The sequence below is a fragment of the Chelonoidis abingdonii genome, chromosome 8 (assembly GCF_003597395.2).
Source record: "Chelonoidis abingdonii isolate Lonesome George chromosome 8, CheloAbing_2.0, whole genome shotgun sequence".
Lineage (NCBI taxonomy): Eukaryota > Metazoa > Chordata > Testudines > Testudinidae > Chelonoidis > Chelonoidis abingdonii.
In genome coordinates, this window is record NC_133776.1 from 38372364 (window position 1) to 38396775 (window position 24412).

Here is a 24412-nt window from a genome sequence, read left to right on the forward strand (position 1 = left end):
AACAGCTAAGCTGGAGCCATCTACAATGTAGCTGTTCTCACCCAGCCCCATGCAACATTCAGATCTAGAGCAATTGGCATGAAAGTTTCCTCCCATGAGGGAGGCACATGGAGAGACAGACAAAGGATTCTAGCAAAGATGTAGAGTTTGCAGGAGAATCCCAAGAATATCAGTCTGTACAGGAAATTCTTGAAGAAACCTCTTATTTTACTTCCTTTAGCTACTCCAGGAGCTGATCTAAGCTACTGAAGACAATGGGAGTGTCTTTCCACTGAACTCAGTAGGCTTTGGGATGGGAAGGACAGAGGAGACATTTGTGGCTTAGTCCAGTGAATCCCTCTGCTCTGTCTCTGAATACATTGAAACCTGAAGTCTATTGACTATGAAAAGTTTAGCTGGGCAAATAAAATTTGTTAAACTAAGATCAAAAGGTTTTAGGCCTGTTTTGATTCCAACAATTTTCAAACTGACTCTGACCTCAGGGAGTGGAATCATTATTTGAGAGTATTTTCTAAATCATTTGGACCAATCATCTTCCAGACTTTAGATGATCCCTGAACTATTCCCAATACATGATAGAATAAATTCTCTTTCCAATCTTCTCCTTTTCCAATCTTTTCTTATGAGAAATTATTGACCAATTATTGACGTTCTGGTTACAAAGTTTCCTTCTCACCATGAGTGATTTAGACTGCAGCATTCAAGTCACTACAAAAAATCACAGATGATGTTTCACACACATCAAAGCAGTAGAGCAAAGGTAAGAATGATGATGGAAGACACTGAAGCTACAGAAGAAGAGGAATATTTGCTTTGTCAGCACTGGTGTAATAACTCATTGAATTTGTGTGCTCCAGTAAGTTTCCATATTTATTTTATTGCTCTGTGGCCTAAATAGGTCCTTCATATGGGCTATGTGATTACTGATATTGCAAATACAGTATCAGTTTATTTTTAAAATGCTTGTTTGATGCCCCTATCATTCCACAGGGGGTATGACGACATTCCACACGCACAGCTGGCCTTGGGTAATTGTTAGATGTCTGCAATTCAAAGCAGGCTCATAAAAGCTCAGTGGCATTTATGTGGGCCTCTTGTTCCTATGGCTTACCTGAGAATACCCAAAGCCATATGATTGTCAGCTAAAGCGAGGCACCCATTTTCACGGTGGCCAATGTAAATGATATAAAGACACACTCAACTCAAACTTGAAAGTGTGTCAGGTTGACTCCAGCATCTGGGACACAACATCAAAGCGAGATAGTTGCAGATTTGTCATGTTGCCATTAACTGCTTTGCAGCAAGGCACATTAACACCTTATGTGAAAACCATGAACCGTGCAAATCAAAGATACAACCGCCTGCAATGGTCTTGTCTATTCCACTTGTAACTGTGTTTGCGGTTCTCATATTGGTCTGACCTTGTATATATGTGTTTGTTTGATGAATCCTAATACATCAACATTGATGTGAGACACCATCATTATCACAGTATCAGTACAGTGTTGATAATCTTTGACTATTGGAAAGCTGTTCTTACCACTCTGATCTCTTCTTTTTACATTTGTTTGTTTCAGTACACATAACGGGGCTGGAGTTGATATTTCATTTTAACTATTTTGTCGGTTTAAAGAAAAATGCACCTATTAAATTGTAGGATAGTCCAGAAAATAAATCTATTTTCTGTTGTGCACATGCACAGGATCCCTTAGATTCACCAATTAGGCTTAAGAGTAGTTTTTTCTGGACTCGATATAATGTACAGGAGGAGTCCCAAGCATTGATTATAAAGCAGAAAAATCTGCAAAACCATTACATAGAATCAATATGTTGTGATATAATTGTATGTGTGACGTAACCAGACTGATTTTCATCTGAGGGATTTATAACACACTAATGAGCATAGCAGGCTGTGGCCCTGAGCCAGCTTCTCCTAACTGATCCTTTAAAACACCCTCATAGGCTCTACTCAAACAGGCAACAAAGGGTGTCAAATAAACTAACCTCAAATCAAAACCTTCACACCAAAGTTCTTTCCACCATGGAAACTCTGCTGGGATGCAGTTTCCAGTCTTCCTGCACAACTTGGGAGATAGCTCCAGAGGAAAGGTCCAAACTCAGTACTAGAAGAGGTCAGCAGGCAGGCAAGCAGTCCTTCTCCTGCTAGGGACTTGCCAAGTACAAAGGAAATAGCACATGATATGCTGCCCTCCCCTTTCCAGAATTTGCCATGATGGCCGAGACCACTTCCTTTTCCAACCATGCAGGGTCCTAGAACCCTGGCTCCAGCCCAAGCATCTGCACTGCAATTAAAACAGTCCCTTAGCCCAAGCCAGCTGACACAGGCCAGCCGCGGGTTAATTGCAATGCAGACATACCCTAAGATTCCACCCTCTGGCCTGCAATTCAACCAGTTATACACTGAACGTGTCTAACGCTTTCAAAACAGCTAATGAACTGTGTTAAGTCTGGATTCACATAAGCATAGGAAAGCTATGTTCACACTGCATCTGGGAAGGTGCTTTCCAGCTCTGGTAGACAGACACTAAAATAGCGGTGAAGCCAGGGGCAACACAGGTGATGGCTTGACCTTAGCCACCTGAGTACGTACTTAAGCGGTTTTGGTGGGTTTGTACTCACATGGCTAGCCCAAGCTGCCACCAGTACTACCTTCAGCGACACAGTGATTTTTACCAGGTAATCAAGCAGAGCCAGCACAACTCCTTGCCCGTGCTGGAAAGCACGACTCCAGCTGCTAAGTAGATGTACCCTAAGGATATGTCTACAGAGTTTTAAAGCTTGCAGCAGCAAGTCTCTAAGTCCAGGTCTAAAGATTTGGGCTTGTGCTACAGTACTAAAAACAGCTGTGTAGACATTGCAGTTTGGGCTGGAGCTCAGGCTCTGAAGCCCATTCCCCAACCTGGGCTTCAGAGTCCCAGAGCCAGCTTGACACCAAACGGCTACACAGATATATTTAGCACTGCCGCACAAGCCCAACTGTAGAGCTGGTCTCTGAGACTCACTGCTGCAGGTTTTTAAATACAATGGAGACATAGCCTGAGATGCTTCACAGTTGCACAGCTGTACCCTGATTTTGTTCGCAGTCTATTACTATGTGGTTCTAGTAATTGCATTTTTTCTCTCTCTATACACACACACACATATCCGCCTACCACAGGTTGTCAGAATTCCTTTATTTATCCTAATAAATCTGCAACATTTTTCCCATTTTTAGTTCATTATTTTAAGCCATTTGGCTTTTGCCCCTTACCTTTTGTTAGTGTAGATCACTGGAATGTGGACTTCCAGTTTTATGTGCTCAACTCATCCATTATTCTTGTATCCATTTTTCTAAATACGTTTGTCACTGCCTCCTGGCGGTTTTCTTAATATAACACCCATATGAAAATTAAGCTTTCCGTAAGGTTACTTAATATTTTATTCTTTCTTAGTAACCAGAGTTAGATTAGCTTCTATAATATTTTACAGTCGTCCACTTCATTTATTGAATTTATCGTACAAATAACATCCTGCAGAGAATTTAGCTGCTGCAGTGCCTTAGGAAAAATCAATTAAAGTCAAATTATCAAAAATTAGTTTAAAGCAGGGGTAGGCAACCTATGGCACGTAATCTGATTTTCAGTGGCACTCACACTGCCTGGGTCCTGGCCACTGGTCCAGTGTGGCTCTGCATTTTAATTTTAAATGAGGCTTCTTAAGTATTTTAAAAACCTTATTTACTTTACATACAATAGTTTAGTTATATATTATAGACCTATAGAAAGAGACCTTCTAAAAATGTTAAAATGTATTAATGGCACGCAAAACCTTAAATCAGAGTGAATTAATGAAGACTCGGCACACCACTTCTGAAAGGCTGCCAACCCCTGGTTTAAACTAAAAAAGTTTCCAGCTTAGAAATAACATCTTTGAAGGTTTTGAATACAAGTGTGTACTAGGAGGAGTCTACTGTCCTCTCACACATGGATGGATGCAAAATAAATGGGCTGTCTGTTCAGCAGGAAGGGCTTAGCATCCAGCCAGCAATAATTCTGTCCCACCAGGTCCATGGAGGCTAAAAACCTACTGTGAGAGTGGGTGCATTTCAATATGAAGAATAATAGAACTACAGCTTTACAGCAAGAAGATACTACTGTGATTAATGCAGAAATATAGGGCTAGTGGACTCACCCTCAAGTGAGTCCACTAGCCCTATATTTAAAAGTAGACAGATCACATGGTTGACACGCTGGTCCTCAGCCTGAACCTTTGCCATGTAATCAATATAAATGGGACAGTATCTGAGATTGACTCAAATCTTTGAAACTGATTTCAAGATTACTAGCATTCATTTATGAGACTCCAGCCCTCCAACACAATGGGTACCATAACATGGTCTAAAAGAGGTAAAACTAATCATTGCAACCAAGGTTGGAATACAGGAAATAAAAAAATATTTACATATCACTTAAAAATTGCCAAGCACCGTGTTATAATACTAAATATCAGCATCACACAACACTACAAGCATTGTTATAGAAATAAGCTTGCGTGGTCTGAATGTAATAGACAATAAAAATGTAAGCAGGAAAGGAAAGAATTATTAGAGGGAGACAGGAATGTTATAGTCTGTCACACACTTGTGCAAAAAGGTTTCCAACAAAGGAGAAAAATTCAGAGCATGTCCCCTTTGAAAATAGCAACAGCTCAATGGTCTCAATTCATTAACATTTTTAAAAGTGGCAAGAACATAGTTTAAATGTGAAGGGTTAGATAGGTCCTCAGCTGATGGATATGTATAGTGTTCCATCAGGTCAGTGGAGTGACTCTAATTTACACCCACTATGGTTGTGATCCAGAGTGATTTTCTGTTAGGGGGAAAAAACCAACACCCTGAAAAGGTGAAGAACAGGAAGTGCAAGGCTTAATTTGTGAAACTCAATTTTATCTTTATTTATTTTTGAAACAATGTCCAATTACAAATAAATAATTCATACAATATAAATCAGTTATGATATACACTTTTTCAGGCAGTTCATATTAACAACCAAACCAAGATGACATTGAAAATGAGTTTGCATTAAATAACCAATTATTGTAATATACAACTGGTGATTCAATTACATTTTCAGACTGGTCTAAAGTGTACAAACTTAAAGAGAGACCTCTCCTCTCACTAGTATGGAAGACACAGATGTATACAATTTTCTTACAAGCTCAAACGAATGAATACACCACATTTATAAAAACAAATGCTGCAACACAAGGTCTAAGTGGAGTTCTAATACAGAATAAAAGCTTGCAAATTTCAGCAGCATAAATATAAAAGTTTACTGCCCATGGACGCTTATCCTGTGGCAGTTTCTGCCTAAATTTACAAACTTTGTAGGATGTTTTTATGTAGGGTTTCAATTCCATACATTTATCTTCATCCTATTTATAAAATTGATAGCATGTATCTATGTGCTATATTTTTAGTTTCAATTGCGCACAGCTTTTAACTTCAACTTCATCAAAATGTTTTACTGCTGAGAAGACACTGCTTCCCCTTGAGGTACAGTCAATTTTTCTGTAAACTGCAATAGTAACAGCATCAGTAAACTTGCCAGGTCTTTTCTGACCTCTGATTTTTAATTTCCTAACCACATCCAGAAAAGCTTAGTTTATTCCCTGTAAAGAACACTTGTGACATCTGGATTGAAGTGACAGTCTAAAGTCTTGAAGCATTTCAAAAAATAACACCAGAAGATGTGTGCCAACTATTCATCTTCCAGTCCTGGTTCCTACTAGGTCAGTTAGTCCTCTTTTATAATGCAACTCAAAATTCATTGCTATGTACATTTTCACATGAGGATTAGTAGCTAATGATCACTACTATCCCACTGATTCAGAATTTTAGGCATTTTAAATTGCCTTGTCAAGATGCTTTTTCAGAGCCAAATTTGAGGGCCAGAATAGACTCTCAGCTGCAGTTTCCACTCCATATTCTTATTATGAGACTCTTGAAAATGTGGAGACTAAAACCATTCCATCAAGTTGCTAGATATTTTTCACATAATTGGTGTCTGGTGTCAGGTAGACTGCTATCATTAGGGTTCCCGTGAACTGCTTCCCAATTGAATTGTTCCTCTGCTAAGCAGCTAGCATGGCCCATGATCACAAGACGAAAGGATGGTGGCAGCTCAAGCACCCAAGAGGTATCATTAATTGATGTACTACAATCACAAGGGACACGTGCATTTTAATTTCAGTTATGACATGGGCTCCTTTTGTGGCCCTGGTCATTTAATGTAACTTTTCTGCCTTAGAGCCTGCTCCTGAGAAGATCTGGGAATCCACAACAAGTGACTTCAACAAGAGTTGCAAATATTCAGAACCTCATAGAATCAGGCCATTTGTTCCCCCATATTCGAGACAGGATAATACTACTTACCAAAAAATGATGTTTAGGCTCACCCAAAAATTCAAAGGCTTTTTTCTCTTTAAAATTGTTCTAGTGGTTTATTTTCACTTAGAGGAAACAAAAGCTTTATCTTTTACAAAACCAATCTGATCTCAACATAAACTGGAACTATATGTCTACATCAGCTTAAAAGCACATCAGAAAAGAAAATTGGATTGAAAAACAGATGCAGAGTTAGATTACAGCTCAATCTTCTGGTGGAGCTGGAAGGAAAGTGAAGACTTATTTCCAAACTAATGTTAAAACATCTGTTCATTACGGTAATTTATACAAAGCGCATTTAAGGAATTAACAGTATATTTTAAAATACTATTTCTTTCAGAATTCTTCTTCTGGATTAATCAAATTTAGAATTTTATTAATATACTACAGAGTACAACCAGTGGTCTTGAGATTCTGGACATATTTTGTTAGCCATATTTTGGATTACTTTTGTTTTTCTAGGATCACAAAAAACACATTTGCAATCTTGAGCAAAGTATATCATTTGCTTCAAATATAGGCTCTATTTATGAACCTTACTGCTTCTTGATGCCATTTGACAGAGTGCAAATCCATATTTTATTAAACATTTTTCTATACCTAACAGGATGATACTTTTCTTTTGAACTTGGCAGCTCACGTGCTCCCATTCTTCAATCAATCACTTTCCTACGTTTACTCTTATCTGTATACATCTATCATGTGTTTATAACTTCCTTAACATTCAGATGATGTACAGCCTGGATTACAACAGCCTCATTACCTCATTTCGGATACAAACGCGAGTTTGAACCCCTTTTAATTCTGACAATTCCATTTGACTAAATACACCAAACCTCACCAAAAGGTGCAGAGAGTTCTCCAGCACCAACAATAGTGCAAACCCATTGCAATTCAGTAAGAGCTACTAAAAATACAGCTCACCCTTCCGTTATTTAAGTGACTGAAACTAGGTATGATACATTCAGCTTTCACCAGCACAGGGAACCTACTTGACTTTGGTCTCCTATACAACTGCACAGAGTGTCAATTTTCATATATTTCAGAATTAATTTTTTTCATCAGAGTTTGTGTGAAATCTTCTCCCAAAACTCCCAAGTTAAAACTTTATCAGTGCTAACTGCAGAAAATTTTAAGTACTGCATGTCTTTTGTACAACCAATGCTCTGTTATCAACCTATTGCATCAAGCAAGCATAAAGATCTGACGTTTTACATTGTAACTACGTATACCATATGAGGAAAGACATTTCAGCAAATTAAAGCCCTTTTAATATCTGGTCCATCACAAAATTTACTGATGTATGCCTTTCCATGTTCTCATGGGACCCTGATCAGAATATTTTCTCTAAATTAATATATTAAAAAACTAATAATAAAATATATATCTGAAACTAATCTAGAGGCTCCCACTTCAGACCTAGCTAGCACCCAGAACTCTCAAAATGAAAGTTTCACAGGACTGTTTATAATCAACTAACTCAAGAATTTGGTTGCAACAATTAAACAACCAAGCAGGTAAAATAAATATGACTCTTAACTGACAATACTTCAGAGAATTTGCCTTCAAAGAAAGAAAAGATATAAACAAAAGAACGTGAAATTATTAATTTAGGGGGAGATTTTCAAAGGCACAAATGGGAGTTAGGTGCCCAATTCCAACTGGTACCTAACTGGACATTTAGGCCTTTAAGAAATTTCCCTCCAAAAGATTTGGGCTGCAGCTAGGTTTGAACACAACTATTATCAATGATTTACAAGCAACAAAACAGAAAACCTGAATTGTATATGTAAGGCTGATGAGAAAAGAGATGATTTTTGTTGAAGTCCCGGCAAACTTTCTAAATTCATTCTACTTAACACTTAAAAGTTCTCACAAGTTTTAAACAATATAACTTCTGTACAAAATGGCCTGAAGATATTTTAAATGTGAATTTCAATATTAGACAGATTATTCATGGGTGTAGTTTTTGGTGTGTTAAATAGCATCTTTTGCATTAATAAAGCCTCAAACACCACACTCTCCAGGGCTGTCTACTTATATACAGTGCTCTGCCATGCTCACCTTTCTTTTTTAGGTAAAAAATAAAATACTTAAGATCAACCATCAGGCACGTATTTCAGGTGTATTTCACAAGTCAGAATATCAGACTTTTTCTTTCTTAAATTTACAAAGAACAATTGCACAGCAACAAATAATCTGGTCTTCCGTCCAACCGTGATTTGAGTTATAAGCATTTTCAGATTACATAATTTCAGGTCAATCACTTTTTATATTTAAATATTTATATAAAAAGGGCCCCAGAATAACCATTTCTTACATAGCCAAGTTATCTGCCTATACACCCAAAGTTTAAAAAGTTGCAAACAGAACATTATACAGGATTTATAAATCATATTTAAAAACTTGAGGCTTCAAAATCACAGTTTCCCAAAAGAACTCAGGAAAATCAATATATTGGACAGGGTAGCAGAGAATACTGGAAAGAAGGAGACAGACACAAATTTGCTGCCTTAACATTTTACTAATCCTGACAGGTAAAGAGGTTGATGTTATCAGAAGTAACAGTTTAAGCTGAAAATGAGGAATGGTATTTTTGTGTGTTGGTCTCAAGTACTGAGACATGAGATTCAAGTATTTCCTATTTGATCTGAGCTCACTGTAGCAAAGAAGCGCAGGAAAAGAATTATTTTGTTTTTCCATACATACGATCAATGTCCACCTGGTAGTGCGATGTGAGCTCTCTGCGTTTTAATTTGAAGGCATCTGTCACCAGACCAGTCTCAGGAGTCCAAGGATCAGGGCTCAAATGAATTTTCAATGGTATTTCAAATTTCTCCAGATGAGCTGCAATAATAAAAAAATACAAGTATGAGAAAGATTTCAAACATAGACTGAGGGGTTAAACCATGCTCTCACATAGAAAAGACAAGGCTAAGGGGATAAAAGTACTCCTCAAACTTTAGTTTGCAGCCACACAGAGAGATCTTTAAAGCATGTGGAGTCACAGGATCTCTGGACAATTATATTCCATCACCATGGAATATGCCAAATGTGCTTGGGCTCTTGTGCTGCTCACTGGCTTTGCAAATGCACGTACATACACATAGCAGAATGGCTCACTCAAGATCTATGCTGCCAGGCCTATTTTCTGACTCCGGCCCTCTGAATGTAGGAGTAGGCATGGAATTGAATTTGTTTAGGCTCAAAATAGTGCTACTTTCTGCTGTTTATTTCTGATGATATTTCTAGAAAGTTGCTGGGAGAACATGTTGAGTACAGTAGCTGATTCCCTTGCTACAATATACTCCCAACCCTGCACAGCCCCGATTATATGCTGTTTGTACAGCAGATCTTCAGTGAACTCACTGGTGAGGGAAACTGAAGAAGAGGGAGAGAGGAAGAACATAATTTACATTTTACTTTCCTCCTTTCATTGTTTTCCCACCCTTTTTGTTCTCTATGGAACACAATGGAGAGGAGCGTTTAACTATTACTCTTTAGCACGGAGGCTAAGGTTATGAAGTAATGTAAAAGTAAAGTCAATGGAACACTGCGCAAATGAAAACAAATATCAGTGTATTGCATACTGTATGCTCATTAGCTTACACAATATTTAACTTTCTATATTATCTATTAAAGTTTTTGAGACGGGCAAGGAGAAAAACGGGGGTTACTTACCTGTAATTGGAAGTTCTTCAAGATTTGTAGTCCTATCTATATTTCATACATGGGTACACACACTCCCTGTGTCTGAGACCAGAGACTTCCAGCAAGTAGAGTCTGTTGGTCCACACATGGGCAGTTTCATGTCATATGCTTCATATCAAGGGGATACATAGTAGTGCAGACGGACGCCTCTCCAATTAATCCTCTTACTGCGAATCCGAGAGGATCAAAAGCAGAGAAGGAGGGCAGGAAGTGGAATACAAATAGGGACCACACATCTTGAAGAACTTCCAGTTACGGGTAGAGTAACCGAGTGCTGGTCCGTATGTGTACCCCACATGTGGGTGACTGGTAAGCTGTATTAGAAGAGGAGAGTGGTGTAAGGATGCAGTCAATATAGATGTCTGTAACACTGCTGTCCCATCTCTGCATCTGCAGAAGATGCCTGGACTAAGATGTAATCTTTGAGAAATATGGATAGAACGCCAGATTGCTGCCTTACAAATGTCCAATACAGGTACTTCTTGAAGACATGCTATGGATGTCGCCTGTGCTCTAGTAGAGCCAATCCTCACCCTGTCTGCAGAAGGGAGATGTGCCAACTGATTACAAAGAGCAATACAGATATCAATTTACAGAGTACCTGAACAGAAATGCTGGTCCTTGTGAATGCTTTGCTATAGTGACAAATAGTCTAGGAATTTTCCTCATTGGTTTCATTCTTTGCACACAGAATGCTAAAGCCCATCTGACATCAAGGGAATGAATTCTCCTTTCCTCATTAGAAGCATGAGTTTTAGTGAAGAATACAGCAAGTGAAGAGACTGTTTCACATGAAAAACTCAGAAATTATCTTGGGGGTGATTTTTGGGTGAAGGCGAAGGGAAACCTCCTTATGAAACATAGTGGTTCCAGTTCACTCACCCTGCTGGCTGCTGTGATGGTGACAAGAAACATGACCTTCATGGAAAAAGGAGACATCAGGCATATGGCAATGGTTCAAAGGGTGGCCCAGTAAGTATCGACAGAACAAACATAGGCACAGACTTCTAGTTTTCTCCAGGGATGCTTCACCCCCGCTCCACTCTGAGGCCCCACCCACACTCTGCTCCTTTCCCCAATGCCCTGCCCTCGCTCCACTCCTCTCCAAGGCCCCTGCCTGCCTGCCGCTCACTGCCCTCCCCTAAGCCCCTCCGTGAGCTGCCAAACAGCTGTTTGGCAGGGTCACTGAACAGTTGTTTGGCGGCACTCCCAACTAGCTCATCAGGAGCGTTGCCAAACAGCTGATTGGTGCTGAGCACTGACTATTGTTTTTTCCGTGGGTCCTCCAGCCTTGCAGCCCCCATAAAATCGGTGCCTATGGGTACAAACCTGAGGTCCTACTGCAATGTTGGCATTGCTACTGGAGGGAAGGTCCTAGGGAGACCCTTCAGAAATCTGACTATTGTCAGATGACTAAAAATGGATTAGCACTCTACTGGAGAATAGAAGACATTCATTGCAGTGAGCTAATGAAAAGTCCTGCCATCTTGAGGGTAAGAAGGTAGTCTAAAATAGCAGGAATACATGCTTTTTCTGAGGATAACTGGTCCTGTTGCATCCATGTAGAGAAACACCTCCATTCTGCTAAATACCATTTTCTGGTGGAGTCTTTTCTGCTGTGATTGAGAATAGTCTGAATGGTCTTTGATCATGGCTATTAGAGGGGTGCTACTCACAGGCTGAGGCCAAGGTTCATAGGGTTCCCTCTGACCTGGATCAGACTTGTGTCTCATGGCCTTCTCTGTGAGGTCCTTCCTCAGTTGGAGCTCTCATCTCTCACAGGTCCGAGAGGAAAGGAGCAGCGGATGCTGCACTTAGAGTAGATATCAGACTCCACAAGAAAGTAAGGACACTACTGGTGTGTCATAAACAGATAGCTAAGAGTTAATGTTTCTTTTACCTGTAAAGGGTTAACAAAGGGAACCACACACCTGACCAGAGGACCAATCAGGAAACCAATTTAAAGTAGGGAGGGAATTTGGGTGTGTGTCCTTTGTCTCTCTCTGTCTGTGCTTCTCGCATAGAGAGTGACTTCCTATCTCGGGCTTTTCTAATCTTTTTGTTTCCAAGTGTAAGTAAAAGGTAGAAGACCATAGGTTTTTATATGTTTTTGTATTTACATGTTGTAGTTTTCTGAATGTTTTAAATTGTGATATCTTTTGAATAAGCGTTATTCATTTTTCTTTAAGCATAGACCCTGTTATTGTCAGCCAACTTGATACAGAGAACATTTTTATTCTTTCTTTCTTTTTATTATAAAGCTTTTCTTTTAGCACTGTTGGATTTTTTTTTTTCTAGTGGGGACTCAAGGGGATTGAGCCTGAAGCTACCAAGATTGGTGGGAGGGAAAAGAAGGAGGGGGGAGGTAAATTGTCCTCTGTTGTAATTCCAAGAGTTTTACGTACAGTAAATCTCCTAGTGTACCCAGGGCGGGAGCTGGGGAGAAGTAAAGAGAAGACAGGGGAGGGGGGTTATTTCCCTTTGTGGTAGACTCGGCATCGGAGTCTTGGGTCCCCCAGGGAAGGTTTTGGGGAGACCAGAGTGAGCCAAACACTGGAAATTTTTGGCTGGTGGCAGCGCTATCAGATCCAAGCTGGTAATTAAGCTTGGAGGTTTCATGCAGGCACCCACATTTTGGACTCTAAGGTTCAGAATTGGGATTTATGCTTATGATATGGTGGCCATTGCTAACCAAGATGCAGGAAGGGGGCAGGAGATATAGTTCTTAAATCCTGGGAACTCTGGGAATAGTCATGGTTCCTAAGGTGGAGACAAACTAAACTACACTAACTAGACTAAAAAATACTAAAAATGTTACAACTATATACAGTTATATAAATAGGTTATGAAAGATAAAGATAGCTTCAGACACAGAAGATTCCGACTGAGGCCACATGTCCATAAGAAGGAACTGGAAAAGCATCTGTCCTTACCACTCTTTATACAGGCATTATGGGGTATAAGGGAAGCAACTGTGCAGGTGCAGACCAAGAGACATTACTTACTAGAAATATCCAGTCTCAGACACATGAAGCACATATGTACCCATATGTGGAAATCACACAGAGACCAGCACTCTAAGAAGATTTATGTAGATTATGTCCCCCACCCCTCCCACATACAAAAAGCATCCTCCAGTTAAAGTCAAGTTTTGCAGAAAACACAAACACTTCGTTATAGGCAGATTCTATTTTGGACACAAATTACACATAATAAAACATCTTTTATAAATTGATATGCATATTTTGTTTCTACTGTTTTATATTTTATACTTTTACAATACATTAAGCTCTACAAAGCAAATACAAATTACCTGACTGCTCACCTGAGCTAGCAGCTTCAGCTACTACCTTTAGTACCTCTTTTTCCATTTCAGCACTGGTACAGATCTCTTCCCAGGTTCCTTTAAATCCTTTCTTCCGAGCTAGCTCTGTAAGCTCCTTTTGATTTGGCACAACAAATGCAATGACATACGACTCGAAACTGAGAAGTATAAAATGTACTTTGGTATGAATTTTGTAGAGTTAACAATTATGTCATTTAAAAATAATATTAAAGTTTAATTGTTTTTTATTTAATATATATTGATTTTTAACTTTTGTTCATCTAGAATCTCACAGAATAAGTACATGGAATTGTACCTCTGCCCTTTTCTAAATAAGCAGAAGTTTGTATTACTGAATATGGTTACTTATGCCATAACAGACCAATGTAAGTATATATGATACTGGCAGAAAATACACAATTTAGGTATTAAATACATAGTAAACTCTAAGTATAATGTCAAATTAGCCATTTGTAACTCTAATTTCCTTATTATGAGATAATTTGGATTGCCTATTTACATGATGAATAAAAATAAGGCATATCGGGTTCAAATAATTCATTGAGGGGCAAAGATTAACCTGTCCTTTACAGATATGGAAAGTCCTCCTGCAAAGGAATCAGTGCAGTTCTGCTATACTAAGGTGAGGGGAGGAAGGGCTCAACATTTGCAGGATGTGCACACCTCATGCATAAGGAGGATACCAATTCTAGTAGGTCTCGTCTGCACCTGTCACACTGGAGTATATGGGGGCTGAATCCCTCCCTCGATGGATCCACTACCCACTGTTCCCTGGGGAGGTAGAGTATAACAGCAAAGAGGTAATTGACATAGGTATTTCTCGTTGATGCTCCAAGGACTGGTGGACCATTATAGCAGGTTTACAGACATAAATGCAGGCTGGTCTACAAGTGTCCTGGACACCAAGATCTTTTGGAACTCAATATTATTTGAAATTAATGGGGAAATGACTGTTTGCCCCCAGGAGCACTATGGACATTAATGGTGTGAAGTTTTGTCTAGTTATTCTGGGAGACCAAACTTATCTCTGGGTGCCCTGGCTAATGAAGCCATATACAGGCCGCTTGGACAGAAGGAAGGAACATTTTAATTATTGCCTAAGTAGTTGTACTATGGTAGTTGATTGTGCATTCGGTCATTTGACAGGCAGATGGCACAGTTTATGTAACAGATTGGAAGCAGCGGGGGAATAAAGGTCCATTATAATTGCTGGTTGTGTTTTATACAATATTTGTACGAGCAAGGGGGAAAGCCTTATAGGTGGATGGGAGACTGAGGTGAGGAGATTTGCTCAGAGGTTCGAGCAACCAGCAAGGCATCCTAAACAGAACACAAACACCAGGGGATTGCTGTTAGGGATGCCTACTGTTTGTATTATGAGTCACATGCCTGAACACGTTAGCCAATGGTGTGTGTGTTCAGATGCAAACATTATTAGCGCTGGTGGGTGGTTAAAGTTGAATGGTCCCTATATGCTTTTGTAAAAACCGATGAATTATTTCAGGTTTATTTAAAGGATTTTCTGTGTTAAATGCATTGATGACTCATAATGGATGTATTATGTATAAATAGTTTTATTATGAAAAAACAATAAAAACACCAAATACAAACCTTTTAATGGAACAAATGGGAAAAAATTGTATTGGGAACCCTACTTAACTAACCAATCTTCTTAAATAACCAACTGCATAAAACCCTTTAACAAGTGCAACAATAAGAAATTTCAAATGCAACAATTTGGAGGAGGGATGCAGAAAGTTAAAGGCAAGTATACACCTTGCCCCTCACTCTTCTCATCCATGTAGGTTCTCAGGTTGAGTGCCTGGGCTCAAAATTCTCAGAGGCATTGTAGGGCTCAAAAGAACTGGACTCCCAAGTGCAAGTGTCTCAGTGCCTCGAGGTTGGATTTGAGAGGTGAACGGGAACTGCTGGAAGCATTGCTGTGGGGATGCAGACATTAGGAGTTAGTGCTGTCCAGAGTCTGAAGAACATGACTAGGTCCCAAATTATGGGACTGCAGGGCCTGCTGGCCTAGCAGAAGCACATTTTTCCAAGAGGATGTTCTGTCTCAGGAGAGCATCCATGAGTTGCCTCTGAATCTCTCTGTCTTTTTCCATGCTCTCCTTCACCATGGTGATGCGGTCCTTGGCCACAGCCATACTTTCACTGGTCACTGCAACGCTGTCCTTGCCCACTGCCACAATCTCTGGGGCAGCTGCACTTCTTTCTCCCTCCCTCATATACAGTCTCCAGCTCTCAGCCAGCCTGGTTTTCCTTTGTGTCTCTGCCATGAGTTCTGTAAACACCTTGTCTTGAGTCTTCTTTTTTCTCCCCTTCAGGTTGACCAGTCTGTCAGCAGCACACAGCTGGTCCTTGATGATCTGGCTATTGCAGGGGCTGTGGGAGGAAGGGGGGTGGGGAGAACAGCTGCTTATTGTTCATATCTCAGACAAATCATGACAGTTTTTTTTTGCTATGTATATGTGACTTTACCTCCCTCAGACTCTTGCTATTCAGGGGGAACCTCAGAGATGGTAAGTGGTCTGCATGTACAGAGGAATCTGGTGCATTTGAATTTCAATCTACTGTATCTGCTTTCATGCTGCTAGGGGTGATGCGGTTGGAACTATGATCCAGGTATGGTTTTGCAGTTTTGTTTGTGCCCTGGAGGTGCTTCTATGGTATTGGAGGTGTAAAGGAGGGACTATGGAGGGCAAACTGGACAGTAATTCCCTCCACATCCCTTTTAAGATGTCCTCTCTCTCTATTACATTATGCTGGTGTGGCTGACTAGGAGGCAGAGAATGGTCTTATTCAAAAAGGCAAAGGACAGTATCTTGCTGGTCAGTTATTCACCAGGATGATCCCCGTAAAAGCACCGTAGGAGTGGAAGGCGCTGACAAGCTATACTGGGAGGCATGGGCGTGTGGCTATTCCCTGTAATATGCAAAACAAAAATCAAGCTATTTCGCAATCTTAAGGTTTGCTATATCTCCCCTGCAGATATGGAGAAGGTGCAGAGAAGAACATGGTCCTTCAATGATCATTAGTTATAATGTGTTTTACAGGACATTTCTACCTTAGAAGGGTGCAGTATTGTTCATGCCTTGACTGGGCAGGCAATGTGCACTTATACTTCACATAAACTACGAAAACTAACCAAATTTCTTTTATCAATCAGCTGTTAATTTTGCACAAATGCTTTTGTTATTGAAATCTGCTATGGAAGGGGGTGCACCAGCGGAGAAAGAGAGACTGACTGCAATTGCACTATGCTGGTTGGATTTTGAACCTGTAACAAACAGGATGAGCGAAGGGGGATGGGGGTTTCTAGCTCATATCTGCCAACAACAATAATAAATAAATAATTATAAACATAGATACTTACGAGCTGAAGTTCCCTGTACGGGATTTGACTCTTCAGGCCTGGCCTGTGTTTGTGTCTAGGATTCTGGCTCAGCCGATGCAGGGCACGAACAAAGGTCTGTTGTAGAAGGGCATGACTGGGCTGGCTTTCCAGCAGGCCATAGTCAGATTCCAGAATCACAGGCTCTCAGGGGGCAGCTCCCCTTCGGCATCCTTCTGCTCATCCACTGATGGGTCTAGTCAGTCGTCCTCAGTGCGGGGGGGGGGTGCAGGCAACATTCTCAGAATAATGCCTGGAATGGGTTGTACTATAAATTGGGTAGAATCCTGTCTAGTTCATCAAAAATGAAGAGGTCATATGCCCCCTGCCAGACTATCTCCTTTTATCTCTTATTTCAATATTTCTCCTGAGCTTTTGGCTTCTTATCTGGCACTTAGCGGCATCCTAGACACAACCCCTCTCAGACATCTGCTTTGCAATGTCCACAGAAAGGTCCTTATGCCTGTGGCTAGCCGCAACAGTTTGCTGAACTGACACTTCTTCCCCAGTGGTGATGAGATCCAGGGTCTCAACATGGCTTCAAACAGTTGTACGAAGCATGTTGTGGGGCTTCTCGTGTGCTAGTATGTTTGTATCACCAGAATAACGATACTCTGGAATATAGGAGCAACTAGCCAAAATCTGGCTCTGCTCCACCCTTTAAAGAGGGGAAGGATCATCCTGGAAACTCAACACCAAGGCAGGGAGGATACACAAGTAAATGAACAGGTCATTAACGGCTGACCTGAAAAGCACTGTGGGATAGCCATTGGAAGCACACAAAAAGGTGGACAGCAATTGTAAGCACACAAACAAAAGACCAAACTAATTCAATTAGGAGCAAACCTAATCTACTTGCAGGAGGATTCCAGAGTTCCCAGGAAATGTGGAGTTAAGAATGCAGTGATGAGTTGCATCATGCATACACAGGAATTTTCAAACCAGATTAACTGGATTTGATCCAGTTTAAAAACCTAATTTAGTCAAGCCCTCAGTGAGTTGCAACAACTTAGTAGTTGAAGTGAGGTTTTCCACTGCTGCCACAATGTCTAATGGTGGATGGGTCAGGTGGGTTCTCCCTTCACTCTTGCAGAGATCCTCAATGTATTCAGTTACTTGCAGCAGATATATGAAACCAGATTTGGCTACAAATGTATTAATTTGGTCATGCACAAATACCTGTACATCAATAAGACATAGCTAATGCGTAATCTTTTAAAGTTTTAGATATGGTTATACCTGGAGCTGAGTGCAAAACTTCAAACACAAAAAAAACAAAACAAACCAACGAAAAAAGAAGGTGCCCTTGAAAAACTTCTACTGTTAAAAATTTGTGCTGGTTTATATTTTATATCAAATCTCTTTCAAATGGGCAAAAAACTTGCAAGTCGGCAAAAGTGTTTTATGTGCAATTACTGTAGTTTAAACATCAGAAAACATTGACTCCAAAGTCTTGGAAACATCAGCTCTCTTACCTGCTTGCATATGCACAAATATTATCTACCAGCGGCAGATTCTTCAAAGCTGCCTCAACTTTGCCAAGAGAGACGTATTCTCCAGCCTGGAGTTTTACAAGATCTTTCTTACGATCTATGGATAAAGTGAAAAATTAAATAAATGTTATTTGCAAAATGAAAACACCAAGGCTTGCTTATACCAATTGCTGAGATCTAAGTGTATAAGTGCAACAGACATATTTCTCTGTGTTTTAAATTGGATAAATTTATGGTCAAGTTCCAGTTTTTGGCACTGCACAGATTTACAAAAAGCATTCTGCCCAGATTATCAGATGTGTCCTTCTACCAACTGTGATCCATATTTTAAACTGCACAAAAACCTTTCCCCAAAGAAATATGTTTATGTTTACTATATGTTTTATTCCAACTGGACCTTCTAGTTATATGGTATCCTTATCAGATATAACAATATCTATCAGCAGTGTAAGCTAATATAACTAGACCATAATTAGAATTAAGTGAAAAACAGTGTTTGGCTGAAAGAGAAGGTTACTCATTCTGTGCAGTAACTGAGGTCTTTGAGATGGTTGTCCCTGTAGGTGCTCCACTTTAGGTGAATCTGTGCCCTTGCGCTTGTAATCGGAGATTTTTAGCAGCAGTGCCTGGTTGGGTCACACATGCGCTGTCCCCATCCCACACCACCTCTGGCAGTTACATAGTGCTGTGCGACCAAGCCCCTCCTTGGTTCCCTCTTTACCACAGATTCTCTAGTAGGAAAACTTCAAAGTAGAGGGAAGAGAGAAAGGGTAGTGAAGTCCTGGTACCTCAGAGGTGTACGGTCTCAGTGTGGTCGTTACTGATGGGGTCTGACAGGTTGGAGAGCATCTCTTTTTGACAAATTCCCGAGGACAGGAGGTCGGAGCCTGTTTCTTTGTCACCTTTTTGGCAAAGTAGTCCTTCCTCTGAGAGGGTAGCAGGGTTGAGGACTGGTGGGCAGGGAGGGGTCCATGATCCCTGAATGGATGCCGAGCGCAGAGAATTCTCCTCATGACATCGAGATTGAGGACCAGCAAGTGAGGCAATATTTAAAACCTGGGGAGCCGGGCATGCCCCTTAGAATAGGGTTTCTCCCGTGAGGAAGGGTAACTATATTATACTAAGGGGTATCCTAATAACTTAGGAATCTAAGTTTTAGTTAAAAGAATTTTTTTTAAGAATAAAAGGGGAACAGATAGTAGTTAGTTTAGTTTACTACCCTAATTATCTAGTATTCTAAAGTAAAGCTAGGCTAAAGATAAATCTCAGAGATGCTGTCAAATGCTCCGTCTCAAGCTGAGGGAGGTAGAGAAGGAACTGGGAGAGGGGAGTGTCAGATAGCACTATATAACCGCCAGGAGCAGAACAGGACAGGGACAATGCATGTGCGATCCAACCAGGCACTGCTACTAAAAATCTCTAATTACAAGCACAGGGGTGTAGACTCACCTAAAGTGGAGCACCCACAGGGATACTCTTCAAAGAACTGTATATTTCAAGCTGCTTGGCTTCTATACATATGACCAGAAACATATGCAGGGAATGCACATTTTGTGGCATTTTATTATTTATTCTTGTAATTTATATTTTAACAGTTCATCTATTGCTCAAGGCACAATAATTAGACAGACATTTCTCGGGTCTGCCTGAGGTCTCATTAATACAGGACCCAAGTGGGGAGGACAGTTACGTGCCCCCACCCAATCCTGTGTGTGGTAAGGGGTTGATTCAGTACAAGTGATTGGTACAAGTGAGAACAACTTGAAGGCTGTCCTATCTTGCATCACCTGTAATGGCTTCCAAGGGGCTGCTGGAGCAGACAGGAATTGCCAAGTACAATGGCACTTTGGCCAAACCCCCTTTCCCTGGTCATACCATAACATGCTCTCTGGGGCAGCCAAGTAAGCTAGTTTTGCAGCTACTGCAAAGGGACCTAGGACTTGGCCCATACCACAAAACAAATGAAGTCAATAGCAACAGTCCTCATTTTACTCTTAAACAAGTGCTCTGATTTTCAAGATTACTGAGCACCTAGATGCTCCTACTAACTTCGTTGGATGTGCTTCACATTCATGAAAGTCATGCCACTATTTGGGTGCCTAAATATGCCCTTAGGAGCCTAACTTTAGGCACTTGTTTAAAAAAAGTGTTGCCTGCATATATTCCTCTTCCATTCTCTGTAGAGGACTCCAATTAATACCAAGACAAAGAAACACATCATAGAATTACTGACAGCATAATACCAATACAAGCTCCCCCACCCACACTCCTCATCAAAAAACAACAAAACACAAACAAAAATCTCTAAAACTTAATCCAATAGTTTAAATAGCTCATACATCTTGATTTAGGAAAGTAGAGTCCTCTGTTGATGCACTCAATATCACAGCTAAATCGACATTAATATTCTAAAAGAGGGAGAAAAGTTGTAGTTTAAAATATGAATTGGAGCTTAAGGTTGAGGGATAAACATATTCCTTGCATACATGGAACAACATGAGCCCAAATGCCAAGTAGTCCAGCACTTGAGAATTGTAGGTAACAACAACACCGTAAAGCTGTTCAAGTATGTTGTTTACCTGAACTGTGTCAATTGATAAGTAAATTAATCAAATTCCTTAGGTAACTCACCAATTATTTTTAGACATCCATCTGCATGGAACTCCCCAATGTCTCCAGTATGGAGCCACCTCTGTCCATTCTCATCCACAGTGAAATCTTTTTTGGTTCGTTCTTCGTTTTTGTAGTAGCCCATGGTCACATTTTGGCCTCCAATAAGAATCTCACCTCTAGGATATGGTTTATCAGTATTATAATATCCACCTGAACACAGATAATCATTTTCTAAATATGACGTTGATTTAAAAAAAACTGAAGTTAAACAAAAAAACTCTACAAAATAGAAACTATTCCAAGCAAATATATACAGTTTTCAATGGATTAATGTGTTTGGTTTTTTATTCAAATTAGGTTTTATAGAGTAGGTCATTAGTTTAGATTAGAATCATTACTTTTGGAGGTATCTTTTTTTACAATAAATTTCTGAATAATTTAACTAGAGTATAAGTGTATCCAAACCACTTTTAGCATCTCGTTAGAGAGGTAGGTAGGCACTGTTTATTAAATAGTGAAATTCCTGTGTGTGCAGGGGGCCAACTCAAGGCATATGTATCATCTCAGCCCCATTCAGGGGACTTAAGTTAGACATAAGCCTTACATTGGCCCAAAACAAAAGGTGAATTTCATTCAATGTCGTGAGAAAAAAGCTCAAGCAGCTCCACCATCCAAATCAGAAGAGACTGTGAAGGGAGGCAAAGGACTGAAAGAGATACTTCAAACATCTAATTAGACCTATTAGATTGGGCGTCTAACTTAACAGGCTTCCATTTCACTGGCCATTGCTTGCTTTCTTTCTCTCTCTTTCTTATTACATTAATGCTAGTAAACTCCACTATGCCTTTTGTGAAATTTTCTAACATCTAACGAGAAGAGAAAATATGCATTTGTAGTTTAGCTTGAACTGTAGTGAATCCAATACCCCTGGTTTGGCACATACAGAGTGTTGTCTCTCATTCCAGTGTGCTGACATTAAATAATTCTCGAGATACGAAGGTACATGCATGCACACACACAAACACACAAGATGTATGTTCATATATCATGTGACTAACAAAAATAAAAATAGTACAGTAGATTATTATTATTTATATCATCCTATTGCCTAGGAGTTCCAGTCATGGACCAGCATCCCATTGTGCTAGGCACTGTACAAACACAAGCTGTAAATCTGAACTGTTTAAAAATATTGTGCGCGCGCTAATAACCAAATCTATAAATATTCATAAAACTTTACATCAGCTTAAGAGCTGATTTTTTTTAAATCAAACTTGTGTGCAACAAAGTAGAAAACAAACAATTATTGAAACACAGTAGGTTTCCTTTCATCCTGAAACAACAAAAACAGACTAATTCCATGGTTTTATTATACTAACCATCACCTATTTAAGCAAGTATCAATAATTGTTTATTGTCTACATTTAAATTATTTAAACACTCTGTTTATTTCCTCTTCAGTAAATAACACATGCACTGTACTTCTTGACGCAGATTTTTTCTCAATCCTGCTTGAGCAAGCTCTTTAAGGGAGCTTGGCTGCAGCTCACTGATCCTGTGCCACCCAGGGAACAGCTTTAACTTACATGGTGGAGGATTGGGCATAGTGCAGCCAAATAAATAAATACTGACATAAGGTTCTTACATGCATTTGAGTCTCATTACCTAAGAATTTTCTTACCTTCTTCCCAGTTCATTAATTTGATTTCACAGCAAACCAAAGGTGCCCCTACTCTCCCTGTAGTGTAGTCCCAAACTAAAATTAAAAATAAATTAATTTTCAATTAAAAATGTGCAAGTAGTCATTAGAAATAAATTTTATTTATCAAAACTGAACAACACAGCTTTCAAAACATGCAATTAACATACAAGCATACTGATTAGGACCTTGGTCCTACAATGGGGGAGCAAGGTGAAAAGCTCAAATTAAGTAAATATGGCTCTGGGTAGTCACGGCAGTCCACCCTCATGAATCACATTAGAGGACCAGGGCCTACACCTGTAAATGGATGCTTGTGCATCTGCTGATTAAGTCAACAATAAATAAAAAAATTTCACAATAATTTATCAATATTGAATTTATTTTCTGAACTACCTTTGAACAGATACGAGATCCCAAGATGGGAATCCCCACTGCCAAATGATGCTCTGTACCATGTAGTTCCCACTTGTGATCTCCGGAGAAAATGTCTGCTCTGACTGTCTGCCAAAGCACTGTGCACTCCAGGAAGGTGCACTACTTGAGAGGGTGATCTGGTTGCAAATGCAGGAGTTCCAGAGATTGACTGCTTCTCTGCAAAGAGGGGTGAACTTTGCTCCCCCTTGTTTGTTGATATACACCTCTACCCCGATAGAACGCTGTCCTCGGGAGCCAAAAAATCTTATTGCGTTATAGGGGAAACCACGTTATATCGAACTTGCTTTGATCTGCTGGAGTGCTGCTTTACCACGTTATATCCGAAATCATGTTATATCGGGTTGTGTTATATTGGAGTAGAGGTGTAGTAAACTCTTGTCATGTTATCCAACAGGACTTGAACATGCAAGGCCTGAATAAAAAGTAGGAATCACTTGCAGGCTTTGTGCACAGCACACAGCTCCAGAAGGTTTATGTGCAGCTAGGATTTTTGTTGGGTCCAGGTACCCTGTCCAACATGTTTGCACAGATGGGAGGGATTTGTAAGGGAGGGGCCTGTAGTCAATCCTTCTGAGGGAAAGGGAAGCCCCATGTACAGTTTTCCTTTTTTCACATCGAGAGAGAAAACACAGAACTCTCGGGGTGTGAGGGGAGGAGAGCAAGATCAGTTTGTCTGGACTGTGTTTGTTCGGCACTGTCCATAATCAAGCCTGTAGACATTGAAGTCCAAGTCTCACGAAGAGTGTTATATACATACACAAGTTGGGACAGGTTCAAACTGTTGTCTGAGGGCTCAGTCAAAACAGAGTGATGATGTCCTTTATAGCTTGGAATCTGTCCTGGGGTAGGTATGCTTTAGCTCTGATTGAATCTAGGGTTGCTCCAATAAAGTCCATAGTTTGTGTGGAAGCTAAAATGTACCTTTTTATGTTTACTCGGAGTCCTGAGGAGTGTAGGAATCTGAGCAGAATCAGAGTTGTCATCTAGAATTTATATGGTGTTCCCATGAACAACCTGTTGACACTGCTCTGTGCTGGCCACCATTTTAAGGAGTTGGTCACCTGCACTGGAACCCCGCTAAACTTTCATGAGTTCCAGGGAGTGGATGCATATTTTTTAAACGAAGCCTAGAATGCACATGATATGTGATTGCATCCATGGAGTGATCCCTATGCACAATACTTGGAGGCCTTGCAGTTGAAGGCTCAGTGCAATAGCATGCCTTTTGAAGTTCCAAAACAACACAAGTAGGTTTTGAATT

The 24412-nt window shown here is 40.0% G+C and overlaps 1 protein-coding gene across 3 annotated transcripts in view; it reads right to left on the reverse strand.

The window, feature by feature from the left end:
• Nucleotides 1-4924: 4924 nt before the first annotated feature.
• ACSL3 (acyl-CoA synthetase long chain family member 3) overlaps nt 4925-24412 on the reverse strand; it is a 113198-nt gene continuing 93710 nt past the window's right edge. For 2 of the 3 annotated variants that reach the window (XM_032789104.2, XM_032789105.2), the window contains exons 12-16: nt 22696-22770; nt 21033-21224; nt 18384-18498; nt 13482-13639; nt 4925-9292 (exon numbers count right to left, since the gene is read on the reverse strand). In XM_032789104.2, coding sequence (XP_032644995.1) covers nt 9132-9292; nt 13482-13639; nt 18384-18498; nt 21033-21224; nt 22696-22770 — 701 coding nt within the window. In that variant the 3' untranslated portion in view covers nt 4925-9131. Of the gene's footprint in view, nt 9293-13481; nt 13640-15095; nt 15900-16890; nt 17162-18383; nt 18499-21032; nt 21225-22695; nt 22771-24412 lie in introns of those variants that run through there. The other variant, XR_004374847.2, reaches the window with a different exon arrangement.